The sequence below is a fragment of the Sus scrofa genome, chromosome 15 (genome assembly GCF_054392235.1).
Source record: "Sus scrofa isolate SSC_HxYL_T2T_F1_AM1 chromosome 15, Sscrofa_HxYL_maternal_Yorkshire_Landrace_v2.0, whole genome shotgun sequence".
NCBI lineage: Eukaryota > Metazoa > Chordata > Mammalia > Artiodactyla > Suidae > Sus > Sus scrofa.
In genome coordinates, this window is record NC_139397.1 from 51,940,189 (window position 1) to 51,961,312 (window position 21,124).

The 21,124-nt window shown below is 43.0% G+C and overlaps 3 protein-coding genes across 54 annotated transcripts in view; 2 read left to right on the top strand and 1 right to left on the bottom strand.

Annotated features, from left to right (window-relative positions):
- The window catches only part of LOC100525433 (zinc finger protein 705A), a 35,938-nt gene extending 23,349 nt beyond the window's left edge, over positions 1-12,589 (bottom strand). For 8 of the 50 annotated variants that reach the window (XR_014829761.1, XR_014829760.1, XM_084999873.1 and 5 more), the window contains exons 1-4: positions 12,448-12,589; positions 9,882-10,042; positions 7,268-7,544; positions 6,914-6,983 (exon numbers count right to left, since the gene is read on the bottom strand). The gene's annotated coding sequence lies outside the window, so the exon portion shown is untranslated. Of the gene's footprint in view, positions 1-3; positions 6,442-6,913; positions 7,545-8,880; positions 9,684-9,881; positions 10,043-10,916; positions 10,992-12,447 lie in introns of those variants that run through there. The other 42 variants (XR_014829768.1, XR_014829762.1, XM_084999880.1 and 39 more) reach the window with 21 other exon arrangements.
- Positions 12,590-12,714: 125 nt separating this feature from the next.
- LOC106504227 (beta-defensin 104A) overlaps positions 12,715-21,124 on the top strand; it is a 46,911-nt gene continuing 38,501 nt past the window's right edge. Inside the window, exons 1-2 of the mRNA XM_021076392.2 lie at positions 12,715-12,933; positions 15,838-16,326. Of these exons, the coding sequence (XP_020932051.2) occupies positions 16,233-16,326 (94 nt within the window). The 5' untranslated portion in view covers positions 12,715-12,933; positions 15,838-16,232. The remainder of the gene's footprint in view (positions 12,934-15,837; positions 16,327-21,124) is intronic.
- LOC404703 (prepro-beta-defensin 3) overlaps positions 15,866-21,124 on the top strand; it is a 103,187-nt gene continuing 97,928 nt past the window's right edge. Inside the window, exon 1 of one of the 3 annotated variants that reach the window (XM_084998334.1) lies at positions 15,866-16,002. The gene's annotated coding sequence lies outside the window, so the exon portion shown is untranslated. Of the gene's footprint in view, positions 16,003-16,188; positions 16,327-21,124 lie in introns of those variants that run through there. The other 2 variants (XM_021074698.2, XM_084998333.1) reach the window with 2 other exon arrangements.

Below are 21,124 nucleotides of genomic sequence, written 5' to 3' on the forward strand. Positions count from 1 at the left end.
TACCTGGGTGTGACCTCCAAGTCTAAAAGACATGCAGTGCACTCGATGAGAAATACAGAGGCCTCTTCTCCTTTTTCAGGGTCAAAGTAAAGGGACTATAACTATAGTTGCTAACAAAAAACACAGAAATACAGATAACTAATGGATAAGAACATTAAAAGTACTGAGCTTTATACGTTAATTAGCCCATAGCATCCAGAGTTATGCAGTTCCTTCACTGATCAAACCAGTGACCCCTGCCTCGTGCTACATGTAGCTTTTGGTTTTCACCTAAAGGTAAACACTGGGAAGTGCTCCCATGTCATGATTCTTGCCATATGTACCAGCAAGGCTTCTCCAGCACTCCTGGAAGCTCTCTGGAGCCTCACTCCCTTCCAGCACTCCCTCAACCCCGACTTTTCCTTCTGTTCCTCACAGACTTGGAAGTCAATCAATTAACTTTGATGATGGAGTTAATTCAAGGACTTATTCCATTTGGAGGAACCATGGCACCCACTGAGAGAGTCTAGTCCCTAACTGCCCCCACCTCCCACCCTGCACCAGAAAGCAGCAGGGGGACAAGAGTCTGTTACTATCATGGACAGTCTTATCCTCTAGGTCAAAGATGGCTGGGGTTTAGGAGAAAATCTAGTTAACTCCATCTGATTACCTTAGTAAAGTGGTAGTTGAAATCCTGTTCTGTATTAACCTTCATTAGCTGCAATATTCCTGCATTTCATTATATACACACACACATGTATGTGTACATGCATATATATGCATATGCACACAAATGTGTGTGACAGACGCACAGAGAAAGCATTTATAAAGTGTAAATTCTCCCCTAAAATACCAATAATAACTAAATATATTTCATGGAAAATGATGATAATGCATCATAAACAAAAGAGGATAAACTCACCCATTCGTACCTGAGGTCCAGAAAAAGGAAAAAAAAGATATATTTGTATCAAACATGACTCTGTGCTTGGATATTTACATAACTCACCCATTTAATCCTTAAACTTGGAGATTTTAGTCAGTTTACCAATTTAACCAATTTAACAAATGACCTTTGAAGAGGTCCAAAAAATTTAATCATATAACAAAGTCACAGGTGGAAAATGACACATTCATAGTTTAAATTTTGTTTTGTCTGTCTCCTACCTCAAATTCCTTAAGAATTACACATCACATCTAGGTTTTACCTGGAATATCACTTCTGGTGTTAATCATCAGGAGCCCCATCCTGTTACTAAAACCTTACTTCCTTCCTACTTTTTCATAAAATTACACCTCATATTCAGGTTCTCTGCCACATGGGGACCTCCAATGTATTGATTTTACCTTTCAAACATTAAGCTACATCTCTCTACATTTTTCCTGCTCAGTTTAATTCACACTTACTCATTTCAATAGGTATTTACCAAGACCAGAACATTTTCTAGGTGTCTTGAACTATTAATCACACTTCCCCTTTGAGATCCCATTTCCAGGATTGCATCTGACACATACACTACTCAGTTGATCCCTACTGAAACACAGAATCACTACCTCTAGCAGATGTCAAATATATCTGGCAACTCTACTATGTTTTACAAAGTAAATGTTTCAATTCCTTGCTTTAAAAAATACTTCCAAGTTTTTCCCATGCCTTTTAAATCTACACATTCTTACCTGTCAAAAGATGAAGTTATTTCCTACTGCACATATTATATAAGTTTTCTAAGGATGTTTTAACAAAGTGTCACAGATTGGATGGCTTAAATAACAAATTTATTTTCTCACAATTCTGGAGGCTGTAAGTCTGCAATCAAAGTGAAGCCAGGGCTGGTCTCATCTAAGGCCTCCCTGCTTAGCTCCTGGACTGCTGTCTTCTCCCTGTGTCTTCATATGTCTTCCCATTGGACATGACTGTGCCATATTCTCCTCTTCTTGCAGAGACACCAGCAAAACTGGATTAGGGCCCACCCTAATAACACTTTAACCTAATTACAATTTTAAGGCCTCATCTCCAAATATCATCACACACAGAGGCCTGAGGATAACTTCAATATTTGACTTTTGGGGCACACAATTCAGTTTATAAGGCAGATGAATCACATAATGTGACAAATTCATTTGACAATCATAATATTTACAAATATTCTTCCATTCATACCCATCAGTTACTCCTCTCCTCCCTTCAAAATCAAGCCTCATGCTGCCTCTGGCTAAGTCCAGCCTCAGTCTCCAACTAAATTCCTTTCTCTCCTGTTTCGTTCTTTACCAGAAACCTGCCCTCTCTCCACAAGCAATTCCTTCATTTCAGCTAATTTTCTCAGAAGTCCCTGCCTATCTATCCTCCTTTCATCCCAAAACCGGAAGCCAGTATCATTTCCTCATAACCTCCTCTCCCTTGACTTGCCAAGACTCCCAAGGATTGTTTTTATAATATATATTGTTAGCATCAACAATTATCTCCCCACATATGAATCACTACTTGAAAACAAAAGCTGAACTGTGACCTCCTTCGCAGAAATGTTCCCAGCCTTAGCTGACACCTCAGTCTCCTGTCTTCAGTCTACTCTCAACAGTCCTTCTCCCATGTCCTCTGCACAGAATTCCTCAACCTCACTGGAATGACCCAAGACTCAGTGTCAGCCCGTTTCCCATCTTTCATGCAGTGTTCTGGCTGGCTCGACATCTAGTCAATCATTCCAATTTCTTCTACTGCTCTAAATTGAAAATAACCAACTTCTTTTCTAGATTAGAGCTATCATGTCTGCTTGCAATACACCTAAAATGGATGGATGTGGAACTGCAGATATGGAGTGCTGACTATAAAGTTGTAAACCCCCATGATGTCCAGGGTCAACCATGGTATTAAAAGTTTGAAAGACTTAGGACATGTTTTAAGATACATGGAAATATAGAGATATAAAAGAACATATTGTTTTTGAAGAAAAATCATTCAATAACATTCATTTTGAGCACAAATACTGGATTTAAAAAAATTTCTGTCATTGTCATCCTTCTCATCATCATACCACCATGAAGTATCAGTGCCCTGAAATCAAAAGAATGCTGAATCAGGTCCTATGGGCAGATGGTTCAGAGGTCAAGGGCCTGTGTTAGGAGAATTGAGAACAACTGCCCTCAAATATTCCAGATGACTCAAGTGACTTGGATCTCCTGGATTACTAGATGCATTATTTCTTTCATTTCTTATTATTGTATGTAAACTTTACTAAATTAATACAATTTCTGAAGGAATTGGTCTTTATGCGATGTTTTGCATCAAACTTATCAAGTCAACAACTGGAGCTTTCAAGTACACAAGGCAAAATTCTATGGACTTCAAATGGACTGAGTCGTTCTTGCAAAAATATTAAAAGTGAGGTAGTGTTACAATTCACATTAATACGAGGAAACTGCAACACAGAGATGATAAGCACATGTCAAAAGTGTGAGAGTAGGAGTTCCCTTCATAGCCCACCTGTTTAACCAACCTAACTAGGATCCATGAGGGTGTAGGATCGATCCCTGGACTTACCCAGTGGGTTGGGGATATGGTGTTGCCATGAGCTGTGGTTTAGTTCACAGACATGGCTCAGATCCTGCGTTGCTGTGGCCGTGGCTGTGGCCAGCAGCTGTAGCTCTGATTTGACCCCTGGCCGGGGAACCTCCATATGCTGCAACTATGGCCCTAAAAGCAAAAAACAAAACAAACAAACAAAAAAAGTGTGAGAGTAAAAAATGGTGCTCAATGTCATCCTTAGGGAGACTCACAAAAATCAGTGGTTTTAGACTTAAATAAGAGCCAGGTCTTCTCATTATTCCCACTTAACATGAAATAAATGGAGACAAAGAACAGCCAACTGCCCAAGAAATGTCAACTATCACTCAACCCACCACTTCCAAGCAACTGCATCAGGCTGGCATTGGATAGGCTCTGAGATAGTCAGGTGACCACCTGGCTCTCTTCATGCTTGGGGCTACATTACACCTGCCTCTAACAGTCCCTCCTTTTGAAAGACCCTTGAGTTTAGGGTATATAAAAGCTCCCTTTGGTACTGGCATGGGACTGGAGCTCATCTTTTCTTTGTTTGAGATTAGGTAACGGCATTTTCTGGGTTTAGAAGTTTTCTTCCTATTGCTGATGGAAATGACTTGGTAATTAAGGACAGAAATAGCTGGATCATTCTTCTTAGAGCAGTCATCCCATAACCTTTTCTGAATTTAAACTGACCACAGTGTTCACTTAAAGTAGAAGTCTGATTTGGACTGCTATCCACCCATTCCAAACATCTTGCTCTAAGCATTAGGTAAATTTCAAATTGTCAAGCAATGGAACAGAGGTATGTCCAAAGAAGCCTACATCTTCCACACCCAGTGCTGAGGGATAAAGTTAATTCTTTTAGAAACTCACAGCAGTTGAAGAGGCTGGGCCACACACTTAAACTTTGGATTATCTCCCCTGGGTGTCAAGTCTTGGCAGCATCTTAATCAAGTTGTGGACTCCCACTTAACTCAAGACGGGAGATGCTAATACTGCATCAAGGAAGTCGTTCACAGCCGAAGTCTCCCCTGGGTCCTGATTGTGTACAATCATTCACCATCACTAGGCTCTATCTTGAGCAGCAGAAAAAATTCTGAAGTCTCTTCCTTCTCAAACACATAAAACAGGGCAGGGCTGGTTTCAAAAGGGGAAATAATCATGTTTCTGGCCTTTATTCCTCTCAACTATTAAAAGCTAGGTCCACTCAAGGGGTCACTAAGTCTGAGATGGGGGGAGCTACCCTAGTTAACTTCCCTAAAAGATGAGCTAGGGCATCCCAGTGATCGATCATTCTTTCTCAATTCCACCAATGAACTCCTGCCTTTAGGCCATAAAGGAGTTACTAATTTTCTTTAACACATTTCAATTCCTCTCATAGAGCTATGCTTAACCTGGTATGCTTAACCTCCTAAGAGTTGCTTATAAAATATTCCACAGTTTTGTGAATTGGGTGGTAAGCTCTTTTTAGCTTGGATTTTGCCATTATATACAAGAAAAATCAGCAGATGGTATAAATTAGGGCTTTGTCTGTTTCAGAGCCAGTTATCTACTGCACAACCACCAGCGGCCCTTGGTCTGTATATTTTCCTCTCCAAGGAGACCATAGAGTGTAGTTTCTTATCTCCATCAGCACTATCTTGAGATGATACTAAACTCTCCCACCATTTAATATTCATGCAGAACATGTATATTTTACTTAAAATTGATAGCATTACTTTAAAAACAGCATGTTTTATAGTTTCTAAAATATATATATCTAAAAAGTGTTTAATATGAAAAACAATCATTTTCAAAAACTTGACAATGTATACAATCCCAGACCCATCTCCTCAGAAATAACCACTGTTAGGATGGTGGTCCTGATTACAGAACACCTGTTCCAGTAGTGCTGTCCATTCCCAGACCGTCAGCCTAAGAATTCTTTCAAACTTATTTCCATCTTCTGCTCCTGCCCTGTCCCAAAGTCCATGGATAACTATTATGGAAGATCTAAGAAGCCATCTACCCAAATACGTCATCAATATTGATATGTGTTAGGTATAACAGGAGTATTTACTTATAATCTTGTCGTTTATTCAGAAGATCCTATATATTTGCCATTATCATCACCAACTTTCCTCTTATGAAACCAAGCTGGACAGGATTCATGTAACTTGGCCAAAACTCCATGGCACCTAACTGGTTGATTTATCTTTTAGGCTCACATGTATTTGACTCCAGATCCTGTTCCCTGAACACAGTTTAATGTGAATTATGGACTCTCATGGTTTAAAATGCTTCTGAAAAATTGGAACCCCAGAGAGAGAACCATATGGCAGGAAGGGGATGGATAAAAATGATGTAGGGTGTGTGGTAAGGATAGTGAGGAAGGGACCAAGTCATGATGTGGTACCACTTCCACCACTCAGTGGATGTGCTCTGGCTGGGACTAAAAGCCGCCACACAACGGAGAGGCACCTCCTGTAAAGGCCCTGGGTCCAGGCTGTGGACTTCCTGGAGCCTGAGGATGGGGCAGCTGGGCATTTTGAGGCACACAGAGAACGTGTCAGGAGCAGGAAGTCTTCAGTGGTGGGAGGAGTACTTTAGCTCCAGCTGCAGCAGGGAATCCATCCTTTCTAGTTGTGACAACACTCTGGTTGTTGAGACCATTCACTCTCATCCGAACTTCTGAAGGTACTGCAATACTGCCTGCAGGAAGCAGCCACCTATAGTCTAGGCTATGGAGTCGATCACCTTCAGAGAGGGCTATCAGGAGCCCCAGTCAGACACCAGGGGAATGTCTTCCAGCACCAGGAACCACAGAGCCTTCAGCCTGGGCACATTCACCACCTGCCTGCTATTGACAGCAGGAACAGCACCCAGGACAAGGTTGTGTTGGAACAGTAGTGGAGGAAGGTCACTTTCCTTGAAGATCCATGACTCTGAAATTTCACAGTTGTGTAGTTGCTTACTTGCAGGGGTTGGGGCAGTTTGGTGACTGGGAGTTTCCTCAAGTAAACAACACGCAGAGTTTAGTCTGGTGAGGGCACTTCTCCCCAGCTTCCTTAATTAAAGCTGGCATGATTTCAGAATGAGTTATGCTTCAGATCACAGCCCTGCACTTAGTGACTGGAACCCCAATCCCATGTGTCCCTGGAAGAGATGCCTTACAACAGGGGCCTCTCCCTGCAACACCCAAACATTCCGATGATCAAAGGACTAAAACTAACTGCCTTCAATTTAAATCAGGGAGTGGAATGATTGATGTTCTGCCCTTGGACAGAATCACAGCTCTACCGAATCATCCTATATTTCCGCCTTCAGGGAGCCCAATATGGGTTCTGTTTAAGAATGGCCACCCTGGGTTTACAGTAGAGACCATCAAGAATTTTCCTTAGGGGAGTCCATACATACCCTGTAAGGTGTCAGGTACACGTCTCCATAGTGCAGAATGTTCAACGAGCATCTTCCAAAGTTTACAACTCTGCAGAGGAGGAGAACTGACATTCATCTCCCAAACTGAAGTGAGCCCGTGGTTTCACCCTGAGCCCTGCTGTCCTCCACAGCCACAAGGCCAGAAAGTGGTTGGATGCCCTGCTCCAGGTATGCCCTAAGCTCATTCCCAGGGTCTTCCCTTTTAGTGCACCTGGGCTGGGGCTTATGCTCTACACCCCTCAAATGCCTGCCTCTAGTCCAAGCTTTGAGGTATCTGCTCTTCAGAAGAGTGAGAACACTCACCCCTGCCCCCAACCGGACACTGGTCTGTACCTGGAAATTTGAATTGTCTCTGTAATACACAGGAAGGAGAATGTCTTCAGCATCACAGAGGCAAGTAGTGCCAGGGTGCGTCTCAAGCTCTGCTCTCTGCCCGCTGTACGCAGGCACTGTGATGAGGAATTTAATCTTCCAGGTGATTTGAGGGGGCTGAGGATCAAGAGGGTTATTTAAATGTCCGGGGATGGAGGTGATAGCTGGATTCTGCGTACTGTTTCCTTTTATCTTCCTCTGAGTCACCCAGCAAGGAGGCTGGTTCTTTCAATCAAACCTGAAAGAAAAGCCCCAGATTAATGCAAGAAACTGATCACTGGGATAAGGTAGTCAATAGCTAGAATAGTTCATGATGTCCAAAAGATACTCATAAACATGGTTTACCTACTGAGTTGCCAAGAGCATATGGAAGAATCCAAGGAGAAGGAAGGAAGAACTAGGAAAAATAATACGGCAATGTCCATGGGATGACGTTAGGTTTTGACTTCAAGGCAGATTTAAACTGAAACATAGGACAGAACTTTTCTTCTAAGGACGTACAGGGATATCCAGGGAACCCTGTGCTCATGAGACAGAAGAGGCCTGTGAGTGGGAGGAAGGCAAGTAGCCAGGAGTCCCTGGGCTTTGCCCAGGTTTCTCAAAGGCAGGCATCAAGGGAGGTCACGAGTGGATGACAATGGAAATCAAAGCAGCCCCTCAGAAGCTGATCTTTCTTAGATTATGGAAAACCTCAACCAGGTTCCACAAACTTTCCATATGTCCTGTGTTAAACAGTCATGTTCCTGAGCCAGGAAGAGATCCTGCTATTTCTCCAAACTATCACCTTGAATTCATGTGGCTGAAGGAGAACTCAAATCAGTGAAAACAACTTGGGAAAAAAAAAAAATAACCAAAGCAGTAACTATTAAAAGGCTAAAGCATAAGAGAGATTGGAGTGAAAAAGTAATTGAATATTGATATTCAAGGAAATCCTTTGCCTTGGAGCAGAACATTGTTTAAAAACGACCCAATCATTTTAATGATGGATAGACAACAAACCACACACACACACACACACACACACACACACACACACTTGCTTTTTAGGGCTGCAACCACAGTGTATGGAAGTTCCCAGGCTAGGGGTCAAATTGAAGCTGCACTTGCCAGCCTACCCCACAGCCACAGCAACGCCAGGTCCAAGCTGCGTCTCTGACCTACACCACAGCTTACAGCAACGCCAGATCCTCAACCCACTGAGCAAAGCCAGGGATCAAATCCCTATCTTTGTGGATACTAGTTGGGTTCATAACCTACTAAGCCACAAAGGGAACTCTCTACAAACTATTAAAAACCCAAATTAATGGGATTTTAAAACAATTACAAGGTTAAAAGTAAGAGATTTTAAGACAATAGAAGAAGAAAAAATGACTTGGCAGAGCTCTAAAACTTCAAAGTAAAATAAATTAAGATTTGTTAATAATTGAAGAGACTGCACCAGGAGATAAGGAGATGACACATTCTAGCAGCCCCAGGGAGAGATACCACAACAGAGATGGACAGATATTGAAGGACCCAGGAAAAGCAGATGGCAGAAAGGCAGCCAGTACTTAGGGCTGAGTGCTGGGGCTTACCATTCCTTGTAGGGGAGCAGGGAATGGATCAACGGTCCAGTCTGCCCTCCAGGGAGGTCCTCACTCCTGTGAGATGTCCAGGGGATGGGGATGGGGTGGCAGAGAGGCCCTGGACCAGGACTCCTCTCTTCCTGGAAAGTCTCATCTGCTGATGATCTTCTGGGAGCCCTTGCTTTCACCTATGCCCCACTTGCAGTGTTTCTTTTTCTCTCCCGTTGCTGTCCTTTACCTTCAGGGAACGAGTCTCAAGAAGCAGACCTAGAACTCTGATCCAAACCACCCCAAGTCCTATCTGGGTCTCTGGTCACTCATTCACTGAGGTCTATAGTCTGTTCTCCCATTTCCTTCAGTTTCTTATTATTATTGCTCTCATCATAAAGACCATTATCATTATTAATGTTAATCACCATGACTGTACTTTCTGTAACAATTATGACTTATCATTGTTGTTAAAAAAAACATTGAGTCAACTTTCTCTATGTACTCTGGGTATCCAATTTACTGAAGGGGCCTACAGAGGGTTCCACAAAGTACATACAAACACAAGATGCTTTCAGGTCATTCCCAGTGACCTTTCCAGAAATAAGTGTCTACAAATTTTTCAAGTTTCTTTCAGGAGGCCTGGTGTGGCCATTTTGACAGGAGAGACTGGACTAGGACATTTTAACTTGCCTGAGCTTCTGGAAAACATCCTAAGTCATCCTGGGGACCAGCGGCCACTTGTGCCTGCCTGTAAGGTCTGCAGTAGAAATCCATTGCTGGCCAGGCTCAATGAACATTTTCCTAAGACCCCCTAAGAGTCCCTGAAATAGACAGAATAAGTGTGGAAAGCTAGGGAGGAGGTCCTTGCCACCTGCAGGCTTTGCAGTATTTTCTATGTGTGCCCAGAGGCAGGCAACTGATGCTTTACAGACCTGCAAGCCTGGACGAGTGCCAGGTGGGAACTTCCAGTTGTTCACCAACAGCCCTAGGCTCAGAAGCAAGATCCCAGAAGTACATACCTCTTTGCTGTAGGGTAGAGGAAGATGGCAGAAAGTGCGGCAAGACAGTCAGGACTGAGAATGTGCTCCAGTCTCAATGTTCAGAACAGGTGGAGCTTTGGAGGGCTGGGAGGCAGGGCATGGTCCCTGAGTCTGGCCTTCTTCCTGGAAGGCCAGCTTCCCTGGAAGACACAAACACACATGTATAAAAAAACATGTGTGTGCATCCAAAATGTAGAGACTCTTTACCTCCATTTATCCCAATGCAGTGTGTACTGCATTCACAAAATTTGACTTTGCAGTCAGCCACAGAGAAAATTTTAGCCAGATGCAAAAAAGAATATATCATATAGGCTACATATGCTTACCACAGTAAAATGACAAAGAAAAATAATCAGGTAGTACAAACAAAACTAACAATCCAAAAGAGAGATGGTATAAACAACAGGGTTACAACACAATCAAATGACCACTGCCAATTAAATTACCATCATCATGAAAAATGAACATATATCAAAACCATGCAATAGAGCCACAGCTATTATCTTGAAAAAAATGTTTAAATTTAAGTACACTTAGTGGAGAGAGTTCCCACTGTAGCTCAGTGGGTTAATGATCCAGCTTGTCTCTGTGGAGGTACTGGTTTGATCCCTGGCCTGGTGCAGTGGGTTAAAGGATCCTGCACTACTGCAGCTGTGGCATAGGTTGAAGCTGTGGCTTGGATTCTATCCCTGGCCCAAGAACTTCCATGTGCCATGTGGGTGCGGCCAAAAAAAGGAAAAACAAAATCAGTCCTAAATATACTTAATAGAAACAGAGGGCTGTAAAATGAATAAACTGGTTGTTTACCTTTATAAACCAAGAGAAAGCAAAAGGAGACAAGAGTCAAGTGACAGGGCCAATTGTTACAAATTAAGAATATATTAGTAAAAGTTAAAAGAAATTAAAAAGATTAAAAAATGAAGGAACAGAGTATTTGACAGAAATCAATTAAATAGAAGTTTTGACAGTCAAATAAAGAAATTAAAAAAGACACACAAAAAGCTTCTTTCTTACATAAGGTCAGTCTTGAGATCACTCCTCAGTGTAGAGAATATGCCTTTCAGTGCTTCTAATCATCGTACCCACTTCCTATGCAACAACCACACAGAGGAAAGAATTCACTAGGTGGCAAAGATAGTCTCTTGCTGTCCAATGAAATGACAGGGATTCAGAAGCACTAAACAGGTGATTATCAGACCGGTTTAGTCACAGAGCCCACAGTATCCTCTAGTACCTGCTGAGCACTGCAGGTGAGGATGAGAAGAGATTTCCCTTTCTCCTTCACTTCTCAGCCTCCCTCCCACTCCTGGATCTGTAACCACTCCATCCCTCAACAACATTCTTGTTTTCTGCAAGCTCCCTTCACAGTGCCACCTCTCCCTCCCCACTGGAGAGATAGTTCTGATCAACACTAACAAGATCTGGACCCTTCCTTACAGAGCTGCCTGGTGACTCTCTGCCTGTGTTGGAGCAGGAAAAGAGGTCAGTAGGAGAGGTCAGCAGAGAGGAACAAGCACTGTCCTCACAGGAATGACATGACCTGGATGAGACAGTGGCAGGGTTTGCCCTTCTCACCCCTGGCTGCCCCTAAACATCACTTAAGTTCAAAGATCATATAAAGGGATAAAGATGTTGAATATTAGACTAACTGGTTAATCTGAGTTTTGCCTGTTAATATAAAAATTTACCAATATCCTCACCAAGAACACACTGAAATAGTGTATTTACTAAGTACTAAAGAATACTTTTATATGATAAAAATCAGAAAACCACTGACACTTCATTATCTGAATCTGACACAATACATGTAAAAGGGAATGTAAGTTGGAAATTCAAAAACAAAACTACGGTTTTGGAATCCACCCTTCTTTTGCCTCCACTGCGGCTGCTGCTCATGACCCTCTCCTTCTATTCTGTTCTCTTGATCTCTCTGCTGAGCCTTTTTTTTTTTTTTTTTTTTTGGTCTGTTTTCATTTATCCCCTGCTTTTCGCCCAGGTTACTCTCCTTCATTCTTAGTATGTTTTCTCAAAACCATGGGACCCACTCTCCTAACCGCAATTTACCCATCTCACTCGCCCTGACTCACACTACCTTCCTAGTTCTCCCTTGGTCTTCCCTTTCCCCATCTCGGAATTCCAAGAATAGAATGAAGAAGCCCCTGCAAAGGAAGAGCACGCTTTCCTGCGAGGCAGCCGGGATGTAAACACATCCCGACAGGCACAGCCAGAGAGGTGTCACAGGCAGGAGCGGGTGAACGTTCCCAGCATGGAGCTCGGGGGTCTCTCTGAAGAGGTGACTGTGAGGGGAACGCCTGAGGAGTAACAGTACTGCGCCCCAGAATGGGGTGGGAATGGGGAAGGGTGCTCAAGAGAGGACAGGGGTCTGCAGGATCCAGGGTCAGGATAAGGCGTGACGACACGACTCTGTCCTCCAGGGCCGGAGGATACACCTCCGAGGGGACCTGACCAGGCGCGGGGTGGGGAGGGGAGAAGGTGAAAAGAACCGAGGCAGAAAGGTCGGGGACCAGCCGCTCAGCGATTTTACCTCCGGACCCGGCAGCAGAGCGCCTGTGGACTAGGCGGGGCTGCCCGCGGGCGGGGACTGCGACGTCCGCGGGTCTCCTGCCTCTCGGTGCGGAGGATAGAGCGCTAGGGGCACCTACGAGAGAGTTTGAACGAGAAACAGTGAAACCCTCTCCGGGGAAACGGCCCTTCAATCCGAGAATCTGCTTCCGGGTCGGCAGGAAACGGCGAGCTGGGGCAGGGCGGGAATAGGGAGGAGGGGCTTGTATGGGGCCCCCGCCCCGAGGGCGTTTCCGGTCGTCTCTGCAGCCGGGAAAGCCGAGTCTTCGTGCCCGGCGGGGGCGTTGGGCAGCCGCGCCCATAGTTGTTCAAGTTAAATGACGATGCTTTGAGGCAAAAGCTTAGAGCTGTGAGGCCACTTATATCGAATGCGGAGTTCTTTCCTTCTTAAAAAAATAGAAAACAGTTCAAGTGAAAAATTTTGGTACCGTTTCCTGTGAGTCTTGTGGTACGTTTGAGACAAATGTGAACGACACCCTGGTCGCTGCAGAACTCATTATTGTCGTAATATATTGTAATTTAACATGTCTCTTCATCTTTATGACTATAGTTACCTGAAAGTATTTTCCATTTGCAATTTTTTAAAATAGTTACGGTCTTGTTTCTACTTCTGAATGTTTTGTGTCAAGTATGGATAACGAATCCTGTAAAAAGTGTGCGATACACAGATTATGCTTTTAACGAAAGTCAATTTTTATGATTTCCAGGAGCATTTTATGGGAATGTCTGTTGTCTCATGAGCATAGTCAAACTATATTTTCAAGTTTCAGTTGCCTCACTTATACCTTTAATAATTTTTAAATGTGAAATATGTGAGGTAAAGTCTCTTCTGGGGTTTTTTGTTTTGTTTCTGTTTTTTGTTTTGTTTTGTGCTTGCGTGTAAACCGTAAAGTTCACGCTAGAGGGAATTTGGCAAGAGTGAATTCAACCCATTTATGCTGCAGCAATTTCTCAAAAGACTATTTCTATCGAAGAGCCTGTCTGGTTTTCCCATGACTAATACAATTTCTCCAACATTTAAGTTTGTTTAAATATTAACCATATGGACTCAAATGTATTTAAAGTCTAGAAGATAACGTTCTCTTAGGCAGGGAGTTGGGGGATCCCTGCCCACTGCCCCTCCAGATCTCCAGGGCTGAGATCAGTTAAACTGAGCTCACCTCACTCCTCTAGGATCTGTGGGGACTGAACAAAGACTAAGGAGCCAGGATTGTATAGGATTTGGGGTCAAGGAATCCAGATATGTGAGCCCCTGTCCCATTTAGCTTACCTTCATTAACCCCCCTCCCTCTTTACATAGGAGTCAAGGAATATAATTCTGCATGTGTAAACCATCTAACTTCCAACCCATCTTCTCCATCAAATCTTCTCTGTGTTCTGGTTTATAACTAGTGTATGCTTGGGGAGGATAAAAGTTGACTGAAGAGATCCTCTTGGGTGCCTAAGGGATCCATATTATTTGGAAGTTCTATATGAAGAGCCAAGCCCATAAGATGAGTATCTGAGTAAAGTGAGCTCTCTTCACCATGATTCTGAATCTCTATTTCCCTGGCTGGAAGTTAGATCTGATGAAAGCTGAGGAGTGAAAAGTAGTGAGAGTGAATTGAACTATAATTTCTTCTATTTATGTTCTTTTATTATTATTATTACAATGAAAAAATATTTTCCAAGCATTTTTTTAGAAAAGCTCCCTCACTAAAGAACTAGTCATTTTTCAGGGAAAAACACAATCTGGCAAAAGCAAGTGGCTATAGGGTGGTAGTTTGATGAGGGTTACCCAGATGGCCTGATGGGTAGGTGGCCCCTCTAAAATAAAATGCAGTGTGTGAAAGGGAACCTGGGATGATGATGTTCTCATGTGACCATCAACTGACCTGAGTGTCCTGACATCTAAGGGAGCCTCCAGCTGAGAGCTGAGGTATGCTGAGATCTCTGCTATGAGTCACACTAGGGAACCTTTGTGGAGTGAAGCATTCATGTAGTGCTTGGTTTAGGATAGTGGAATAAAGACATCTGCTTGGAGATTCTGATCACCCTTCATGGGGACTTGACCGTGTGAGGGCATGTAAAGAGTGAGGTTTGTGAATATGGTGAAAAAACACTTGTTAAGGTTTTAAAACACTTGTTAGGGTTTTGTCCTGAAATTCTGCTGAGATCATAAGATGCTCATGCACCAACACTTAATCTCATTTTTTTCATGGTGAAAACACCTTATGTTTGGATGTGTACACCATTACTCTAACTATGCCATGGGGCAGGTGAAGAAAACACAATAGTTCAGAAGTGGAATGTGGGGTAGGAGGAACACAAACACAATGTGTTGTGAGGAAAATCTGGCTGATGACCCTCACATCCAAACTTAGATACATGCCTCAGAGGCTCCCAAGCACCACACCTCTGTTCAGGGTACGTGGAGAAGGGATCAGAATGGCAAAGTCCTCCTGAGGGAAGCTCACAGTCAATCTTTGAAGTTGACTCCTTCCTGCAAGCATACATTCCTGCTACATTCAGTCAGGGATCATTTCATTCCAGTATTTATAGAGGAAAAATGAATTTAGTAAATGGAGGAAGGAATGCTAGCTGGCTTTAGGATTGTCTTAAAAGTGTCAGGGTTCCAAGGAACATAGTCAAGATTTATGGTACCTACTGGCTTGTCTATGTCAATTTTCTGGTGGATGGGAGGTTCTGTTCACCTAAACACTGATGTCAGACTGCAGTTCCTCATAAGGTGTCTTGACAAATCCTCTGGTCAGGATTGGCAGCGAAGACTAGATTAGCATAGGGTAGTGTGGAGGGTGTAAGTGGCTGAGTAACAAAGCCTGATCATCAAGACTTCACCTGATTTGTGGGTACCCAGTGATGCCCAGTGGCACCTGGCTGTGCATAGGTGCAGGATACCAACTGGCCTGTGCCTTTCACAGAACCAAACACGGACCCCACCCCCCACAGCTCCTATATGACTTGAGTTTCCACTTCAAATCCTGCACATGTGCCCAAAGATTTCCTAGGAGAGCCCCACTCCTCCCAGTTCTGGTATCTTCAGTAGCAATATGTTTTTTTTTCCCTTAACCTGGCCTCTGGACTTCTCAACCAGTGACATGGTACTATGAACTGAACTGTGTCCCTTCCCTCCCAATTTTCATATGTTGAAGCCCTATCCCCCCAATCTGATGGTGTTTGGAGATTGAGTGGGTGGTAATTAGAGTTAGATGAAGTCATGGGGGTGTTAGAGGTGGAGGTCATTGAGAGGATGTAACCACTAGTTGGCTGAATAAGTGGACCTGGGCAGTCAGAGATTCCTCACTCCCTCCCCTGTCTTTGAAATGTATGTTCTGCTCTTTTCTCAAACTAGGAGCCATTTCAAGGGGGCAGCCTTGAGAGTGCAGTATGATGTTGAGCCCGTCTGGATTTTGTGTGTGACTGAAGCCCATTAAGGACTTTTTATAAACTCTTCAGATTCTAGTGGATGGGTGCAGAGATCTACTCATCTTGCAGCTGCCCAAGACAAGCCTCCTATGTAAGTTCCCTTACTTATTACAACAGCCACTGACCCAAGCTGCCTCTTTCACCAGTCTCTCCTTCCACGTATGGAGGCTTGTTTTGAATTTTCCCTGAGGAACTCCTGAGATTTTGAAGCAACAGAGGGTGGGACCCTCATGTTGGGAGAAGTGCCTTTATAAGAAAAGGAAGAGAGAGCTTGCTCTCTGTCTCTCCAGTTGTGAGCAAAGACTCCTGTTAGCACCCAGCATGATAGTGGCCACCAGCAAGTTAGGAGGAGAGGCCTCAGAAGGAAACGTGTCTTGCCAGCACCTCGATCTTGGACTTCCCAGCCTCCAGAACTGTGAGAAATCAATTTATGTTGTTTAAGCCACTTGGTCTATGGTATCTGGTTATGACAACACAAACTAAGGCAGATTTTGGTAATGAACAAAGATTTGGGTTATTCTTCTAGGTAAAGAACCAAAACCAGCTGAGGTGTTTGCTGAAGGGAAAGGTAACATAGAATGAGTAGTGGAAGAAGTTAAATAAGTACCAGCAGAGATCATAAGACCAGTTACAGACATGATGGCTGTGGTTGAGTATTTCCTACTTATTTTGTTATGAATATGTATATACAGTTGACCCTTCAACATCATGGGGTTTAGGGGTGCCAACCCCCAACACAGTAAAAAATCCACGTACAACTGTAGAGTGTGCCCTCCATATCCATAGTTCTACATCCAAGGATTCAATCAACCATGGGTCATGTAGTATGGTAGTATGTATTTACTGAAAAAAATATGCCTATAAGAGGACTCATGCCATTTAAACCCATGTTGTTCAAGGGTCAGTTGTTTATGGCAGATGTCTTTGTTTTCTTCACTATTTTCTTACCATGTAACATATGTATTGGCTTTATGTCATAGTATTGAAGTGCTGTTAATTTTACATCATAGTATATAAGTTATAGGACATCAAGAAGAGTAAACATTGCTTGAGGATTTTACCTCCTTTGGAGAAGGAGCTTATGTGTTCTCAGTTGTGTGAAGGACAGGTGAGGCAGAATTATGGCCTTGTTACTGTCTTCATTTGGACATTATGTATCAAGGTTTAGAGAGATGTATATATGTGCCAAGGTGACAAGGGCAAACTTGTAATTATTTCTTGGGTGTTCCTTGGTGGCCTAGTGGTTAAAGACTCAGTGTTGTCACTGCTGTGGGTTTGATCCCTGGCCCAGGAACTTCTACATGTCGGGGGTGTGGACAAAAAAATTATTTCTCAGTCTGCATGGGCCACAGGATTCCAAGATATTTGGTTAAATATTGTTCAGAGTGTTTCTGGATGAGATAATCATTTTCATCAGTAAACTGAGTGAGGCAGATTGCCCTCTTGATGTAGGTTATCCTCATGAAATCCGTTTTAAGCCAGAATAGAGCAGAAAGCTGAGCCAGAGGGAGTTCGCGCTCTCTCTGACTTTTTGTCTTCAAGCTGGGATGTCTGTATTCTCCTGCCCTCAGATCTGGACTGGAATTTCCACCATGGGCTCCCCAGACTTTGCAGCCTCCATAATCACATGAGCCAATGTCCTATAATAAATTTCTTTAGGTAGATGTTGATATAGACAGATAGATAGGTAGATAGATAGATAGATGAGAGAGAGAGAACCTCTTGGTTCTGTTTCTCTATAGAACCTTAAGATCTAAGCATATCCCTCTTCCAGGCAGAATTTGTAGCACAAAGCCATTACTCCACCAACTCTGCTATGTCCCCTACATATCTTTGCTTGCCCCTCCCCATCCTTGCTTGGAAGGTATATTATGTTACTACTGCCAGAGTATATGAGAATGAAGTCACAAAACATTACAGTTAACAGCACAGTGCCTTGTACATAGTGCACATGAATAAATATGTGAGCACACAGTAGAGGCTCAATAAAATGTGCTTAAATGAATGAATGCATGTTATTTCCAAAGTGCTGTCTCACTCAGACCTATGCCTTCTCTGTGCTTCTCTCAGTTTACTAAATGTCAGCAAATAATATGATCTTTTGGAGAATGAATGGGTGATCTTCACTGAAACCAACTGTACTTGCATTGAGATATGATGGTTGGGTTTTGGGGGTGTGTGTGCTGGGTCTGGTTTCCCAAGTTTAGTGCTGCTTGGAAATGGAATTTGGAGGAACTACTGTTAACATCACCAGGGACCTTGTTAAAAACACAAAATCATGGGTCCACCCAAACTTGCAGGGAAATCATAATTTCCCTAGAGTTGGTCCTGGGATCTCCAAGAGATCTGTGTGTATGTTACATCTTGAGAAACAATATTTAGCTAAATGGTTCTGGTTTATCACTGGGATGACCTCATGAAGAAATGCCATCATCCCAGAAATATGTCAGTTAGTTGGGGTTGGGGCCTAGCATCTCAGCCTTTGCTGCACATTAGAATTAGAATTATCCAGAGGGTATTTAACAATCCCAATGCCTAGGCCTCATACAAGACCCACTAACTTGTATCTGGGAGAAGAGCCTAGACATCAGTATTTTTTAAAGCTTATCAGATGATTCCAATGTGAGCCAGATTGAGAACCAGTCTATATGCAGTGCTTATCATTCTTTAATATGTATATGAATCAGTTAGGCTTATTGTTAATGTGCATATATTGATGCAGTGGGGCTGGGTGTTCCTGAGATCTTGTATTTCTAGTAAGCCACAGGTCTGACCAAGCTCCTCTTTACTCTTTGGTAAATAAACTTGGATCAATGACAGTAATTAAAAAATAAAGATCAGTGATGTTTAGAAATCAAAATACCTGTAGAATCTGTCATATTTTGGAGAATTTTAACATTGAAAGAATTTTTTAAAAGTGCTAATATACAATGATCTACAATAACCGAAATGTTAAAAACAATATACATCCTAAGGCTGGTTTTACATTTCTTTATAAAGCTTTTTTTCTTAAGTTTTCATGCTGGTATGAACACACATCTAAAATCCAGTGTTCTAGTTTGCCAAGTTTTAAATGCTACCTCTCTTATTCCCCTGAGCGGCCAAGCAGAGGAACCCTGGTTCCCTAAGAGGCCCCAGATTATGAAAAAATAAATTTTTCTCCTTCTAAATTACCAAGTTTGTGGTAATTTGTTATGGCAACTTGGGAAATAAACTAAAATGGCCTAAGTGGAAGTCCTTTATAACATATTTCAATTTTTAGTTGAAAGATTTAAAATTTATTAAGTCAAGTTGATTTTAGACTTTGAAATAATTTCCTAAATTTAGCAAGATGTTAGGTAAGATGCAAAGAATATATGCACACACAAGCCATAAAGGTGGAAGCTACAGTACATCCAACATATGTTGGTCAACCTGTGAACATTTTTGTATCCAACATTTTCTTCCTGTATTTACAGCCTTCTCTCTGTCTTTCTCGCTTGCTTCCTCTCTCTCTCTCTCTCTCTCTCTCTCTCTCTCTCACACACACACACACACACACACGCAATTTGATTTGAATTATATGACAGCATCCATAAGCATCCATTAAGCCCCCTTCATATCTGCAGCCAGCACCTCCTGGCTGACTTGCCATCTGATCTATCCAGCCCTGTGGAAGTCCAGTCACCTGGGTTGGTACTCCCTTAGAGGAGGTGCAGGAGGAGTCTTGAATGGTCCTGACCAGCAGGGGGCATCACTGGCCTGCATGGGCATTTCACAAGCTTCCTTGAGGACAGAAAATTGTGCAGTTGCTCAGGCTGGCATGTTTCCATCCCCATGCCTTGCAGTATAGCAGAACTATTTCTTGGGCCAGTTAAGGGGCACTGAATAGTTATAGTGGCTCAGGTGAGCCCAGAGCTCTCTTGTTATGCCTGTTTTGGGCAGTAGTGGATCTTGGGCACTGAGCTATGGTAGAAAATTCTGAGGATTCTCAGACACTTGGTAACACATTTTCCAGCCTTTCCAGGATGTCAGGAGCAGTGCCAGGGTACCCAACTGGAATTGGAAATTGTGAGGTGGCTCTAGTGAGCCAAGGAGGCTCCCTGGTGTCTACCAGCTCCACACAAGACAATGCTGATCTGTGGAGGGAACTTGTACCATTCCTAGAGGCACAGTCAATGTAGGGACATTCTCTCGTGGGTTCTCTACCAACCAGGTGGGTAGTACTTCAGGAGGGGGCCAAGGAGCATTTCAGGAGGGCAGTCCCATGAGAGGAGACCAAATGATAAAGCAGGAGAAATGCCGCCTCAGTGTAAACATCGTCTTTGGGTGGAAGATCAGTAATGCTCTCTAGGAAATGGGACACTCCTCGTGAATAGAGAAACTGTGTTCAATGTTATATAACAGCTACCTCCGAAACAACCCATAATATGACAGTAAATGACCAGGTACCCATACATCGTCGTGGGGGTATTTTAGACCTGGACTCCTGGATTTTCACAAAAGAAGTTGTTCCATAAATCAAAACAAGCAGACTGATGGCATAGAAAGCCCACTAGGTCAAGGGCATGGGTGAACCTGGGAACTTTAGTGCACATTCCTGGAGGGGAGGCCTAAGGAATGAAGGCAGAAGGTTCTACCAACCACCTGAACCGGATGGAATTTCACAAGTTTGGCCAGCTGGGTGTCAGGCCTAGGTGCCAGGTAGAGAAGGTTCTCTCTTGCTAGTATCTTGGAATCACTAACTCTTGGAGAACATAAGCAGAGGAGATTTAGAGACAAGGAGTTATTAGCAAAATGTCCCATTTTCTGTTACCTAGATCCTGTTCATTTTCAATGATGAAACAGGTAGTTTCAGTCACCTGGGAAGTAGTCAGCCTTTGCCTGCCCTGGTATGTGGTTCATACCATCAGAAGAGATGATTCAGGTATCAGATGAATGAAGTTCTTACAGTCATTGACCTTCCATGGGGGACCCTTCTTGGTGTGTGTCCTTGGAATTTTGTCTTAGCTGCAGGATTCTCTCAAGCTCTCATGTTCTCTAAACTTACCAAGGCTTTTATAAATTTGTTTTGGTTACCTGGTGAGAATGTTTCAAAAAAGAATTAAATGGCGGAGGAGAATGACAGTAGTCCTCATGGGTGAAGGTGTTTGTGGAGATGGCTTATGTCTGTCAGTGGCACACTAGGGCCAGTGGAATGTTTCTGTTTGGATAGTAAGGACATTTGAGCACCC